The sequence below is a fragment of the Macrobrachium rosenbergii genome, chromosome 58 (genome assembly GCF_040412425.1).
Source record: "Macrobrachium rosenbergii isolate ZJJX-2024 chromosome 58, ASM4041242v1, whole genome shotgun sequence".
NCBI lineage: Eukaryota > Metazoa > Arthropoda > Malacostraca > Decapoda > Palaemonidae > Macrobrachium > Macrobrachium rosenbergii.
The window spans coordinates 20171682-20187278 of NC_089798.1; the positions used below are offsets into that span (position 1 = coordinate 20171682).

Consider the following 15597-nt stretch of genomic DNA (forward strand, 5'->3'; position numbering starts at 1 on the left):
GTAAGTAGGTTTTGATGGTTGCTTTTTATAAGTGAAATTAGAATATGTGATTCATGTAATTCAATTTTGTTTCTACGTAAATACAAACCTTCATTTTTTACATAGCATTTTGCTTGTAAAAGCGAGCTGGAACAGCCATTCAAATTTATTGACAAGGTAGTCAACTACCAACATGCAGGGGAAAGCCCTGCCCACCTGCCATTCTACACCCCACTGCTACTAGATGCCATCGAGTCCAGATGTCTTTCGTGACTCTCTGCCTGACTTATGCTATTTGGACTTCTTTTAATTAATTTTTTTTATTAAACTTAAGTATTACGTTTCCTTTTTTGTTATTGACTGTTTGTATTGTATTTTCAAACCCATCGGTCAAGTAAGCCTTCTTGCGTGGAATGAAGTTTGTGTTCTTGCTGCTATGAATACTGTGTCATTGGAGACGTAATGGCTTCTGTTAGTTACATAACAGCTGTTCATCCTTTGATATGCTTGCTAATATATTTACCCTTCAGGTACATTAGATTTAGCCACTTGGAGGTCCGTGACAGTAGGGTTTGACTTAAAGTAATCTTGTTGTCACACCCTCCTTTTTATTCACTGGAAATAGGCAAAATAGCCTTCTTTCTTTCTGTACTGTGGCTTAGTCTTTGTGATTTCGACTGCTGCAGATGAGGCAAGTTTTGACAGTGGTGGAAGGCGGTAGAGATGTTCTCCTTCGTTTCATCATCATTAGCTACATTGTTCTTTTGACTTGGATGCCAGTTTAGTTGGGGGGGGGGAGGAGTCTGCCCCATGTTAGAAGGCTTATTAAACTTCTTTCAGTGTGCTTAATGATTCACAGGTGTTCTCCCTATCTTTCCTTAGTCAGGCAACCGGGTTGATAGGAAAATGCTTTGGTTCTCATACAGCGAAAGGTTTGGATGGCCTGTTAATGCTGTTTAGTTGCCTCCGAATTCTCAGTTTTGAATTGAGTTTTCAGGAAACAATGAACCGCTGTTCCTGGTTCTCCCATGGTCAGACAGCCATGGTGACCCATCTGTCTCTGGCTCTTTGAGGCCATTAGAGAGAGATTGGCATGACCTGGTCGTGTGGCTTAGACACAATTGGTGGTTTCAATATTCGGAGTGGGTTGTTCGGTAGTGACAGGGTTTGTAGGGTTCTCCATTGCCTCTGATCTTCCTCTTTCGATACTTGTGAGTGGAGGAAGAAGAGGGCTACTGTGTTTGCTTATCCCAGTAGGAATCCCAGTAGGAAGTCTTGGTAGGCTTCCAGCATTTGGTCCTTTTCTGAGGAAGAGGATTGATTGACTCATACTATGGTACTGTTGCACCAGCGGTTTAATGCATGAATGCAACCATTGTCCCAGGCCCAGCTGGTCCCTGGGCCAGCCAATACCCAAACAACCATTATGCTGGGGACCCTGAAACCCAGGGGTGCTGGTCTGGCCTAGCTAGCCAGGCTATCTAGGCCAGCCAGGGTACCTGTACTACTGTTACAGGATCCTTGGCTTGTGGGGTCCAGTAAAGTGGCATCCAGACTTAGGGGTCATTTCCCCCTTCCTTCCCTTCTTTTCTGTAGAAGTTTGTCCTCTAGGAAGGTTCAGCATGATCAAGGATAACCCTTGCCCATGTTTTTATGAGTGACTGCGCTCTGCATGACCCGTGGGCTTGTTGTCAACTTGGTTTGACTACCTTGTGTGGCTTGGCTCTCTTGGCAGAGGCCTTGCTTCTACTGAACAAGGCAAAGGTGCAAGGGATTGTTTCACTTTTTTTTTCCAGAGGTGTAGCATTGGGGTGAGGATAGGAACTTCACACTCATCCCGAGTTTTTTACGAGGAAATATCTACTCGTATTGGTCTTCAAACCGAACGGGTTATAGTACACCCAGGTGGAGAGCAATCCTGTGGGAGTTTATGAAATAAATGGGATACAAATTTTGACAAAGCACTTGCTAATTGATGTATATTTTAGTTGCTATGACTTTTGTTATGTCCCAATCTACTAGACTGTCCCTGTAACACTTCAACAATACCATTAACATAACTATTGACCCTCAAAATATAGGGGTAGACACCTCATTTGCTTTCCCATATTGAATACTAATGGAAATATTGCGGAAAAACGATTTTCCCATAATGGCTGCACCAATTTGCATACAAAACATACGTGGGACATTTTGATCATCTGTTAATAAGGCTTACCATTTTCTAGATGACTTTTGCTAAATTTTGGTACAATCTGCAAGTATATGTCAGGGGGGTGCATGGGAACCCTATCCAGCTCCTCAACTATATAGACTATGAACAGTTTGCTAAGAGTGCCATCCAAGAAGCCGTTCCCAATGCGATATTCAACCAGTGTTCTCTCACTTGTTGCAAGATGTATATCAGAGGGATTACAGACAAAATATCAGAGTGATGCTGAGTTTGCTTTCAGAATTCACATGCTATCAGGGGCTACCATTCGTTCCACCCGAAAATGTTAATAATGCATTTGAAGAATTGAAGAAATTATGCCCGAAGATACAGATCCAGTACTCAATCATTTTGAGGTTGGTTATGTTGTGAAAGCGCACCGCCATAGTAACGCCACGTTTTCCAATAAACAAGTGCGATATGCGCCAGCATGCTGTTGATGACCTCCCACGTATCAACAGTACTTTAGAAGGTTGGCGTAATCATCTTCAATCAAGCATTACTTTGACATTCGAGCATATGGGAGTTTCTACATGCGCTGAAAAGAGCAAACACTCAGCCAGTTAGGCAGAAGCCAGAATGTTTGCAGGACATCTACTTCATCCAAGAAGAATTATATCAAGATTTGTCCATCAGAACTGCAATATTGTGGAAGGTAATGAGAACCACGAAGTGGAAGATTATATAAGAGTAATAACACATAATTTGCAATTTTGATTAACATTTCTCCATTCATAAAATATAATTTTACCATTATTTAGACACACAACTATCCATTGCTGATACCTTTCCTACTTTTTGATCCATAAATTTTATATACAAACAACAGGACTTTTATGTATCTATACAGTATATCAGTCCAATATTCAAAATCCAGGTAAATATAATCCTTATTCTTAAACGAATTTGTTATTATTGTACTATTTGTTTTACCTTAGTTAAATATCTTATCCAGAGAATAGCTTTCTTGGTGGCAGTTATCAGAATGGCAGTTGTCCTAGTGGCAGTTATTGGAGTGGTAGTTGTCTTGCGGCAGTTATCAAAGTGGCATTTGTCCTGGTGGGAGTTATCAGAGTGGCAGTTGTTCTGTGGCAGTTATCAAAAAAGCATTTGTCCTGGTGGCAGTTATCAGGGTGGAAGTTATCCTGGTGGCAGTTATAGAGTGGAAGTTGTCAAAGTGGCAGTTATCTGGGTTGTAGTTATCAGAATGGCAGTTGTCCTGGTGGCAGTTATCACAGAGACAGTTATCAGAGTGGCAGTTGTCCTGGTGGCAATTATCAGAGTGGTAATTATCAGAGTGGCAGTTGTCCTGGTGGCAGTTAGCAGAGTGGCAGTTGCCCTAGTGGCAGTTATGAGAGTGGCAATTGTCCTGGTGACAGTTATCAGAGTGCTAGTTGTCCTGGTGGCAGTTATGAGGGTAGCAGTTGTCCTGGAGGCAGTTAAAAGAGTGGCAGTTGCCATAGTGGCAGCAATCAGAGTGGCAATTGTCCTGGTGGCAATTGTCCTGGTGGCAGTTATGAAGGTTGCAGTTGTCCTGGTGGCAGTTATGAAGGTGGCAATTGTCCTGGTGGCAGTTATGAAGGTGGCATTTGTCCTGGTGGCAGTTGTCCTGGTGGCAGTTATTAGGGTGGAAGTTGTCCAGGTAGCAGTTGTCCCGGTGGTAGTTAGCAGAGTGGCAGTTGCCCTAGTGGCAGTTATCAGAGTGGCAATTGTCTTGATGGCAGTTATCATAGTGGCAGTTGTCCTAGTGGCAGTTATCAGAATGACAGTTGTCCTGGTGGCAGTTATTAGGGTGGAAGTTATCTTGATGGCCGTTATGAGGGTGGCAGTTGTTCTGGTGGCAGTTAGCAAGAGTGGCAGTTGCCCTAGTGGCAGTTATCATAGTGGCAATTGTCTTGATGGCAGTTATCATAGCGGCAGTTGTCCTAGTGGTAGTTATGAGGGTGGCAGTTGTCTTGGTGGCAATTATCAGAGTGGCAATCGTCTTGATGGCAGTTATATTGGCAGTTGTCCTGGTGGCAGTTATCAGAGTGGCAATTGTCTTGATAGCAGTTATGGTAGTGGTAGTTGTCCTGGTGGTAGCTATGAGAGTGGCAGTTATCAGAGTGGCAATTGTCTTGATGGCAGTTATCATAGCGGCAGTTGTCCTGGTGGCAGTTACGAGGGTGGCAGTTGTCCTGGTGGCAGTTATCAGAGTGGCAGTTGTCCTGGTGGCAGTTATAAGGGTGGCAGTTGTCCTGGTGGTAGTTATCAGAGTGGCAATTGTCTTGATGGCAGTTATCAGAGTGGCAGTTGATCTTGGTGCCAGTTATGAGGGTGGCAGTTGTCCTGGTGGCAGTTATCAGAGTGGCAGTTATTAGGATGGAAGTTGTCCTGATGGCAGTTATGAGGTTGGCAGTTGCCCTAGTGGCAGTTATCAGAGTGGAAATTGTCCTGATGGCAGTTATCCTGGTGGCAGTTAAGAGGGTGGCAGCTGTTCTAGTGGCAGTTATCATAGCGGCAGTTGTCCTGGTGGCAGTTATCAGAGTGGCGGTTGTCCTGGTGGCGGTTATGAGAATGACAGTTGTCCTGGTGAAAGTTATTAGAGTGGCAGTTGTCCTGGTGGTAGTTATGAGATTGACAGTTGTCCTGGTGGCAGTTATGAGGGTGGCAGTTTCCTGGTGATACTTAACAGAGTGGCAATTGTCCTTTTGGAGTTATCAGAGAGGCAATGGTGGCAGTTATCAGAGTGGCAGTTGTCCTTGTGGCAATTATCAGAGTGACAGTTGTCCTAGTAGCAGTTATCAGAGTGGCAATTGTCCTGGTGGCAGTTGTCAGAGTGACAATTGTCCTGGTGGCAGTTATCAGAGTGACAGTTGTCCTGGTGGCAGTTATTAAGTGGCAGTTTTCCTGAAGCTGTTATGAGAGTGACAGTTGTCCTGGTGGCAGTTATTAGGGTGGAAATTGTCCTGGTGGCAGTTATTATAGTGGCAGTTGTCCTGGTGGCAGTTAACAGAGTGGCAATTGTCCTGGTGGCAGTTATCAGAGTGGCAGTCGTCCTGGTGGCAGTTATCAGAATGGCACTTGTCCTGGTGGCAGTTATCAGAGTGATAGTTGTCCTGGTGGCAGTTCTCAGAGTGATAATTGTCCTGGTGGCATTTATCATGGTAGCAGTTGTCTTGGTGGCAGTTATCAGGGTGGTGGTCGTCTTGGTAGCAGTCACCAGAGTGGCAATTGTCCTGCTGGCAGTTATCAGGGAGGCAGTTTTCCTAGTTGTAGTTATGAGAGTGCAGTTGTCCTGCAGAGGCATCGTGAGGGGGCTTGGGGGACATATTTCCCCGGGCGCAGCATTGTGGGGGCGCCGAACTGAAGTTGAGAAGACATCTATTTTGGGGGAAATGGGGTGATGAAACCAGTAACTTATAATCTTTAAGTTTTTATGAGTTTTCAGTACATATTTTATATTTAACGAAGACTGAATTCCTTTAATGTTCATTATATATAAATTTAATCATTATATGTTAATTACTATACTATCAAATTTTATTACGTACTTATCAAATAAGTGGTTCAGTGACTGTGAGTCCGTGCAAAGATACTGGATAGTTACCCCCATCAATCTAATGTTTCGTTTTCTTTCGTGAGCATTTTTTGTGCATAACAAACTATAGGCAACAATTATTTCTGCAATTTCATAAAGCTGAGGCTGATGTTATTATCAATACATAAAGTATTTTATTTATTTATCTTTTGCAACGAAAAATATAGTAAGAAATTTCAATTTATGCAACCTTTTTTCATTCTCGAATGAGAAAGACGTCAGTCACAACAACACTGTCAAGTTGTCAACACAATTTCACAATTTTATACACGCCGTGAGAACCAAGGTATGAAAAAGTTAGCACAGACGGTAGCCACAGAGCCCAGGCCCCAGAGGTAGACTAAATCAATTTTACTAATACTAGACTAGGAAGCGATTGCTAGTTTGTCTTAAGCGGCTATTACAAGGGTAAGTTTTGCGCGAGGACAGCACCTGGTAGCCTATTCCATCAACCATCATCTCAGCATGCTCAGGCTGGCATAATCACGATATACTGCTTAAACAAAGTGTCCAATCCAAAGTCCCCTTCATATTTGTCTGCTGAAGTTCAAAATGAATTCATCCAGATTATTGTATCTACTGTTAGAAACACTACTGAATGACATCCGAAGAGCTAAGTATTACGGTATGATGCTTGATTCCACTCCAGATGCTGCACACAGGGAACAAATGTCAGAGATAATAAGATATGTAGAGATAAACTATAAAGAAAAAACAGTTTGCGTGAAAGAGAATTTCCTTGGATTTATTCAAGTACACCAAAAGGATGCAGCAAGTATACGGTAAATGTAGTAATGCAGCAGCTGGAGAAAGATCATTTGCCTTTTGAAGACTGTCGTTCTCAGTGTTATGATAATGCTGCTGTCATGTCTGGACACAAATCAGGAGTACAACAAAGACTTGCTACAGTGAACCCTAAAACAATATATGTGAACTGTAACAACCACTCACTAAATTTTGGCTGGGGTTCATTCCGCTAGTCATGAGGTGGTGATGGTCACATTTTTTGGAACTGTGCAGGCAGTATATGTTTTCTTTTCAAGTTCGATCTATAGATGGGAGAGATTAAAGAAGAATTTGCCTATATCTGTGAAAGCTGAATCTGAGACACGCTGGAGTGCTAGAGCTGATGCAGTTTGACCCATACATGAAAATGTGGGGGATTTGGTCCAACTTTTAGAGACCATCGGAAGTCATTTGAATGAGACAGATACCAGAAGTGAAGCAACACAGCTATTGAGCGGAATTTTGACATTTGATTTCTTTGCTGCCCAAAGTTTTTGGAACATTTCATTTTACTTACCAAGACTGACAGAGTCCAGAAGCGGCTGCAGGATCCAAAATTGAATTTCCATGAGGCAGTACAAGATATCCAGGCGTTGCAAGTTTATTTCCTTGCTAATCGGGAGGATATCTGCCAGACATCTATCAAAAAAGCAAAGGAGCTCTGTCATGCTTGGGATGTGAGAATTGCCAGACGATGTAGAGTGAGGAAAAAAATGCCCTGTGAAACTGGAGATGATGCTGCTGCTGCTGTAGGCCTCATTCTCAGCAGAAAATGAGATGCAACGTCTGCTAAAAGGTACTATTGACAGAATGCATAATGAAATGGGCGAACGGTTCATCAGACTGCATAACTTGGATTCAAAGTTTGGCTTTCTTTTGGATATTAAGGAGTTGCGATCTACAACCAATGAAGCATACATCAAAGAAAGGTGCATTAATGTGGCAAGTTTCTATGACACTGACTTAGATGGCTTGGAACTGTTCAGCGAAATTGTAGATTGCAGAATGCTGCTTAAAACACGAGATGATGTTCTGACCACCAACCCACAGGAATCACTTCGTTTCATTGTACAATATGGGGATGAAAGTGTTTTCCCAAACCTTCGAGTTGCCCTTCAGATACTTCTGACCATTGCAGTATCAATTGCTAGTTGTGAGCGATCATTTAGTAGGTTGAAACTTATCTTGTCGCATCTGCGAACATCTATGGGGCAAGAGAGATTGTCAGCTTTAACTGTACTGAGTGTGGAGCAAGAGATCGCAAACAAAATAAACTTTGATGACGTGAGACACAGATCTGCGGCTGTAAAAGCTAGAAAGATAAATTTGTAAACACATTGTAACGTGCATCAATACTTAATGTCCTACAATTCATTGTCAATCCTTTTCTTTGTTAAGGTTTTCTGTTATCAATATCTGTCTAATTATCTTTACATTCTAATACCTTTATACCGTCTTATTTCCTTGCATATGGTTGATCCTAAGCATCCATCACTTCAATCTTTATGTTTTCATTATTTTGACGCACGTTAAACATTCTTTAAAGAAAAGTAAGGTTTATAGTAGTGAACTAATCTTTGTTCTTATCAGTTTTCTTTTCAGGCATTATAACTATTCAGTCTTTTACCACAAATTCTACTTTTTTCTAGTATTAACTTCTATGCTGGCAACAAATTGTAGATTTTCATGATTTTCTTAGCCCCCTGTATTCCCTAATGTTTAACTCCTTTTTTTACTCAAATTTATTTAATTTGCCATTTGTCTTTGGTTATTAAGAGTTACTGGTTACTGTGATGCTTTACTATAATCTACATTTTAGCTATTTTATCAACATTTTGGAATTTATTTATGAGGGCTAATGATTAATTAATTGCAGTAAAATAAAATATTTCAGTTTACAAATTCGGTTTGTGTTCTATCGTCCCAGAATATTATCATGCAAATTAGAATGTTTTGTTTTCAACACAATATATCTAAAATAATGAAGGCAAACATTTCCTGCCAAGATTAGCACACTCAAATGAAAATAGTCCTCCCCCCCGGCCAGGCCCAACTTTTGGGGGCGCCATAAAAGACTTTGACCCCGGGTTCCAGCAACCCTCACGACGCCCCTGTTGTCTTGGTGGCAGTTATTAGAGTGGCAGTTGTCTTGGTGGCAGTTATCAGGTTGGCAATTCTCCTGGTGGCAGTTGTTCTGGTGGCAGTTATCAGGGTGACGGTTGTCCTAGCACTGTGCAGACTGTGTCAATTGCTTTATGAATGAATCATGTGAATAAAAATGTCTGTATTGTGTCCATTGGTAGAAAAATCCATAACTGCTACAGGCAGATCACATTGTTTCAGTGGAGAGACTTTGAAACGGATAAAATAAAAAAGATGGAGGACTAGTGGTGAAGGTTAAAGGTTGTAGGCTAACTGCATGAGAAGAATATAGAATAGTCAAGAACTGTTATGATTGCTTCAGAAGAAGGAAAACCGAACATCATAATCAGGAAACCCAAGAAGTGACAATGGATTTGAATGTCAAGATATAAATTACGAAATGGATTAAATTACTTTTATTTTTTAGCTACCCCCAAGTAAAATTTCTTTGTTGCAGTTTTGCGATTAGTGAAATTTTGCATTTTCTGCGATGTTCTGGAATTCTGTAGTTAAAAATGTTAATTTAACATAGATGCTCAAGTGCTGTAAATAGACTATATTTATTTGTACATCCGTGTTTTAATCATGAATATAAAGCTATTGGCCACTGTCACTAACGTAAAATACCTGATACCTCTGTGTGACATAATTGGTGCCATAACCAGGATATTTTAAATACCAGTACTTCAGTGTCATTTTACTGGTAGTGTAAAGTTTGCTGTTAAGTGTTTCAGCAACAACTGAGGTACAGAGCTCGTGAAATTGGCTAAAGAGATGGGTCCATAAGGCATGGAGTAATGGAATTTTGTGAAGGAACAAGACCTAGTCCGTGCAGAGCGACAGAGGGAAAGAGAAGCAGCAAGAGCAGAGGCTGCAATAAAGAAGGAAGAGGTGGAAACATGAAGAACAGAAGCTGAAACAGTAAACATGAACTTCAGGTATTAAGACCCAAGGTAAAAACTGGTAGTAGAACTCCAGAGTGACAGGTGAGCAATACTAGCACCCAGATTCGATGGGAAGCACTGTGACATGGACGCTTTCATCGAAGGATTTGAGAGGTTTGCAGAGAACCAATTTTAACCTTGGAATGAGTGGATTGTTTGTCTCAGCCCATTGCTAACAGGTACGGGTCTGCAGGTCTTTTATATTGTGCCTTATAATGAAGTCTTGAGCTGTGATAGCCTGAAGGGAGCACTTTTGAGATGAGATGACTTCAGAGGGATTTGAGAAGAAATTTCGTGAGACTAAACCAGAAAGACGTGAGACTGCTTATCAGTTTGTAGTCAGGCTACATAGCTATTTCAAGTGGTGGATAGAAATGTCTGAATGCAGAAAAGAGTTTAGTGACTTGGAAGAATTGCTCATCAGGGAAAAGTTTGCCAGTACGTGCTCTACTGACATGGAGCTATTTTTCCAAGACAGAGTACCAAAGGACATTGGTGAGATGGTGATGTTTGTTGAGCAGTATGTAGAAGCTCATGAGATAAACGTGTAAAGTCACCACATCGACGTCAGCGGAGTGCTTCGAAGGCGTCATTAATTGTCTCCGCTGAGCAAGTTTTCTTTGGTGACTTCCCATTTTCTTCGCACTCAATTCGTCACGCCTAACGTGCCAGGTCACGCATTTTCTACCATTTCAACTTTATATGTATTTGTCCAACTGTCACAAATTATGTATCGTATGTTTCTTTATTCGCAGGCATCAAGACTGTATCCATATTGGAGTTCTGTATGTTTTTGTATTGTAAATTGTACTTGTTCGCCGTATATTATTGTTAATTGTTTTTGACCTCAGGTCACGCTCAATGTCATTGTCTTCCACGGTTCGGCGCCAGTCGGCCGTTATATAAACTGCCTGAATCTGTAATAAAGCAGCAGTAACTTTTACCTGCTCGTTTCTTTTGCACCTCTTACAGTGGTGACCCCCCGGAGTATCCCGGAGCCATTAGCGGACCGGCACGGCGACTCAGTCTTGGCTCCAGGAACTCTCCAACGCTCTTAGCGGCCTAAACACGGCGCTGTAACCAGCGTTTGAGCATGCTGACTCTCGTCGACGCCGTCCACCCGCCACTGACCAGGCCCTACAGGGTCCCCTTCCTCGTGCTGGAGCGGAACAGCAAGGCGTTCCTGCTGGCACTCCCCGGGAGGAACGACTGGGTTTCAATAGACCGGTTAAAGCCCGCCTTCCTGGAGAAGAGCACCGACGTCACCGCAGCACCTTCCCCGCCCAGCCGCCCTTCGCCATGCCCAGGCCCAGCAAACGGCGGGCGCGTGGCCGTCCCAGGAAGGGACCGCCCACACCAGCAGCCCAGCACCCTCACGCGCGGGAGGCCCCTCCGTTGTCCTCAAGAAGCCATGGTACCCTTCAGCGTCCCAGCAGATACACAGATTAGTCAGACGTGTCCCACGTCTTGGAGGGGGAGTATTTGTAAAGTCACCACATCGACGTCAGCGGAGTGCTTCGAAGGCGTCATTAATTAAGTCTCCGCTGAGCAAGTTTTCTTTGGTGACTTCCCATTTTCTTCGCACTCAATTCGTCACGCCTAACGTGCCAGGTCACGCATTTTCTACCATTTCAACTTTATATGTATTTGTCCAACTGTCACAAATTATGTATCGTATGTTTCTTTATTTGCAGGCATCAAGACTGTATCCATAATGGAGTTCTGTATGTTTTTGTATTGTAAATTGTACTTGTTCACCGTATATTATTGTTAATTGTTTTTGACCTCAGGTCACGCTCAATGTCATTGTCTTCCATGGTTCGGCGCCAGTCGGCCACTATATAAACTGCCTGAATCTGTAATAAAGCAGCAGTAACTTTTACCTGCTCGTTTCTTTTGCACCTCTTACAAACGTAGTGGGATGCTAAAAACCAGTGAAGAAGTCCAGCGGGAGTATCAGGAGACCAATGGACTACAAGACAGCCAAATAAAAGCAGAGAAACGAGAATAAAGGTAGGAGCTTTATTTAGTGCCACAATCCAGGACATTCTTGATAAGAATACACGTGAGTTCTTATTAAGAATAAGGAACAGCAGAAGTTCAAGCAAAAGATAGATAGTGCTACGGCAGTGGAAGATGGAAGAACTGAGGAAGATGACTTCCATCATAATTTGTGATTATGACGACATAGCCCAATTGGGGGACTATATTGAAGATGACAGGCTGAAGCTGGAAGATGGAGCTGAACTACCTGTTGTGTTAAGAGCATGCAGATCTGAAGAGCAGAGGAAGAGGCACCATAATTCATCTGTCAGTGTGGTTTATGTAGGCAAGGAGGAAGTAACTACTTGATGCATGTTGTACGAATGTAGATGTATGTAGAAGCTTGGTTACTGGGGACCAAATGACTGATAAGAAATGGGCCAGTGCACTCCGGATACAGGTATCCGTGCATATCCAGAAGTAAACATTAATGTAAAAACTCTGTACTATGTAGGATAATTACATGCTATGTGCCTAAATAACGCCATTTATGACTTTATTTTTGGCAAGCTTCCAGCCATAAAGGACCACAAAGAAAGGGATAAAGCTGAGTTTGAGAGAGTTGAGAGAGCTGTAAAGATAAACCACATGTAGGAATATAACAGCTAAGAGTAGCTCAGCAGAAGCCAAGCACTGGGTGAGAGATATGATTGATGCAGAATACAGGGAAAAGGGTGAGAGAAATTTTAAGTAAAAGGCGAGAATTTTAAGTTAAAGGTTTGTGAGAGGGGTGCGAAATAATGAGCAGGAAGACAAGTACTGCTAGTTTATTGATGAAGCAATCTGCTTATAAAGCAGCATGCGGACATCTGCGTACTTCGCAGAGACCGTGGGTACAAAGATTTACAGGTGACCTGAGGCCAAACTATTTCTCTACAAAAACAGGACAGGTTCATACAGAAAACATAATAATTAATAATGTCCGATGTGTTACAAAAATACTCCGTTACATGTACAGAATGCATGATCATTTGAAAAGACAATAAAATATACAATTTACAATTATGGTAAGAAGATGTGATCGGTCGACCCCAAGTCGAATGTGAAGGCACCGCAGAAAACGGGATGTTCACTACAGAGAACACGTGGAGCGGGGGCTTTACAGGTTATTTATGGCATACGAAATTGTTTTACCAAGGCAAGGTGGTGGAGAAGTGGAGCAACTCCTAGAACTCCTAGTGCTGGAGATATATCATGCTCAAGTGATGAAGTTGGTTCATGAGTCTATAGTCCATGGTCATCTTGAAGTTTAGAAGACTGTCAGCCATACAGCCAGTAATTTCCATTGGCCAGGAATGGTTGCGTATGTTACCAGGTTTTGCAGGTCTTAAGACATTTGCCAAAAGACTGCTCTGAAGGACATACCAGCAAAATACCACTACGGAAGATGTCATTAAAGTAGGAGCTATTCATAGGAAAAGCAGAAGACCTGACTGGGCCAGTGTTAGATAAGGGCAACAGGTACATCCTGACAGTGGTGAACTTTGCTATGAGATACCCAGAAGCAAGGTCACTCCCTGTAATAGGAAATTAGCATGTAGCAGAGACATAACTAACATAACTAAAAGTTTTCTGTGGGTTGGGGATTCCCCAAGGAAATGCTTAGCAACTGAGGTACTCACTTTATTTCTGAAATGATGGAGTTGAGCCATCTGGTGAGCACCAAGCAGCTGTTCACCACTCTGTATAACCCAAGATATAATGGACTGTGTGAAAGGATCGATGCTATGCTGAAGTCTAGGTTAAAGTTGTGCCAAGAAAGGCTGAAGGATTAAGACCAGTATTGGTGGACAATGAGAGGGACGATGACGATTCTCAAGGAATTGTGGACTGGAGACTGTGAGGATGAATTAAAAAAAAATGTTGGAGCTGAGGAATTGCTTGGAAGAGGTGTCAACTAGTTAGGGCAAGTTCGAATGCGGCACTGGAATGCCAGATGCATCACTATGACTAAAGGACCAGAAATCGTTGGTTCAAAGTAGGACAGAGGGTTGGTGTTATTATCAGTAGAAGCAGTCAGTGAAAAGGACCACATGAGATTACTGAAGTGGTTCACAGCATGGACCACAAGGATGATGTCGACGGAGAATTTTAGACTTTTCATGCAAGCATCCTGATCAGCTACAGGAAGGAAATGAATGAAGCAGCAGCAGCTGTCGTTGAAGAGGAGAGGTGCCTGAATGCAACTGTCATCGAGGAGGAAGCCAATTACGACCATATTTTTGGATGAAGGCTGTTTGGAACTTTGACCACAGGAAGAAGAGATGTACTGAGATGTTAATGTTAGTGTCAACTTAAGCAAGCAGTAAAAGAAGCAGGTATTACAGTTGCTGGATGAATACCAAGGTGTCCTCATCAGCAATCCAGGAAAGACTTTGTTAGGAGAACACCTCATCAAAGAAACAACAGGGCAGCCAGATAGGGTGAAGCAGTAAACTTCAATGTAGGCTATGGTTCTAGGGAACTGATCCAGAAATAAGTTGAAGAGGTGCGTGAGACGGGAATCATCAAAATGTCAACTCATGAAACAGTGATGGCGAGGAAGGATGGGAAAAACAGGTTCTGTGTGAATTACCTACGACTTAAGTGCCATAACTTAGTTTGGCTACAAACTGGTAAGTGATCCCAAGGGTATGACGGTTAAACTTCATACTGTCGAATTTTTCACCAAGGTGGACTTGAGTAAGGGATATTGGCAGGTCCCAATGGAAGAAGTGTCAAGTCAGAGGTTAGCTTTCAGTTTCGAGTGGTTGTTAACAGTTCAAGAGGATGCCATTTGGGTTAATGGAGTCGTTATTATTATTATTATTATTATTATTATTATTATTATTATTATTATTATTATTATTATTATTGTTGTTGTTAAAGAGAATGGCAGCACCAGTGAAATTGATTTTATATATGGTGTTCTCAATTATTCTTATTATATATATTTTCTTCTCATCAGGTCTGATATTTACTAATAACTGGCCGATGTTCATAGTCTGGATAAGGAATTAGTTTCTTGAAATACTAATTTTATTACACATGAAAAGTGGAAGTTAAAAGTGGCGTCTGATCGCAGTAGAGTTCGCAAACTACAGACTCTGGAAATCAGGATTATTCTCGTGTAGAATTCTTCGTTGTTGTTCTAAGGGCATAGCGGAATTCCAACATTTCCAACCGTATCATCGGTTCATTCTCAAGGAAGGGTGGGATTGTTCTGGTTGGAATGGGGTTGTTAGACGGTAATTATAGTGTCCCAGGTGTCCCGTGTTGTGAGGGCTGAATTTTCATTGGCTGGTTCAGGGGATTAAGTTCCTGAGCCAAACTGCCTCCCACAGGTCGATGCTCACACTGGTCTCAATGTGCGGACGTTGGAGACTGGGAGGGTAGTATTGGGAAGGTCACTGCTGGTAGATGGGGGCACCACCTGGCTGGTTCATTCGTTCGGCTCTGGGGTGCTGGCGGGCGGCGTCCTACTTGCCACCGTCGGGAGGATGGAAGTCTCCTGCGTGGTGTTGAGGCTAGGTCGCTCCTTTCCGATGTGTAGGGCCTCCAGGAGGCGGAGGCGGCGATGGTCTGCTGCCTTATCAATAATTCTGATATTAACAATTATGTCTTTTCGGGTTATTCTGATATTGTGAATATTCTTAGCATGATTATGGATAGCACCTTCCTGAGCGTGGCAGATCCTCTTGGAAAATCTCATTGAGGTCATCCCAGCGTAGGGTCGGGGCATTTGTACTGACAGACCACGTTGGTTTTCTTCAGAGGGTCCTGCACACAGGGGCCGGGGGACGTTTTTCATGATCAGGCCACTGGTCTTGCTTTTGTGATAAATTATTAATTTAACCTTTTTTGCAGGGTCCATAGGGGAGACGTTTCATTCTATGATATTGCAAAGGGCTTGCTCGTCCACACTGTATTTC

The 15597-nt window shown here is 42.4% G+C and overlaps 1 protein-coding gene across 1 annotated transcript; it reads right to left on the minus strand.

Annotated features, from left to right (window-relative positions):
• Positions 1-4961: 4961 nt before the first annotated feature.
• On the minus strand, positions 4962-5480 carry LOC136837284 (integumentary mucin C.1-like). Its single transcript, XM_067102021.1, has one exon. It carries the CDS (start codon positions 5478-5480, stop codon positions 4962-4964), a length of 519 nt encoding a protein of 172 aa, XP_066958122.1.
• Positions 5481-15597: the final 10117 nt, after the last annotated feature.

Coding starts and splice junctions, on each gene's coding strand:
- LOC136837284 (XM_067102021.1), bottom strand. CDS start 5,480: ATGCCTCTGCAGGACAACTGCACTCTCATAACTACAACTAGGAAAACT.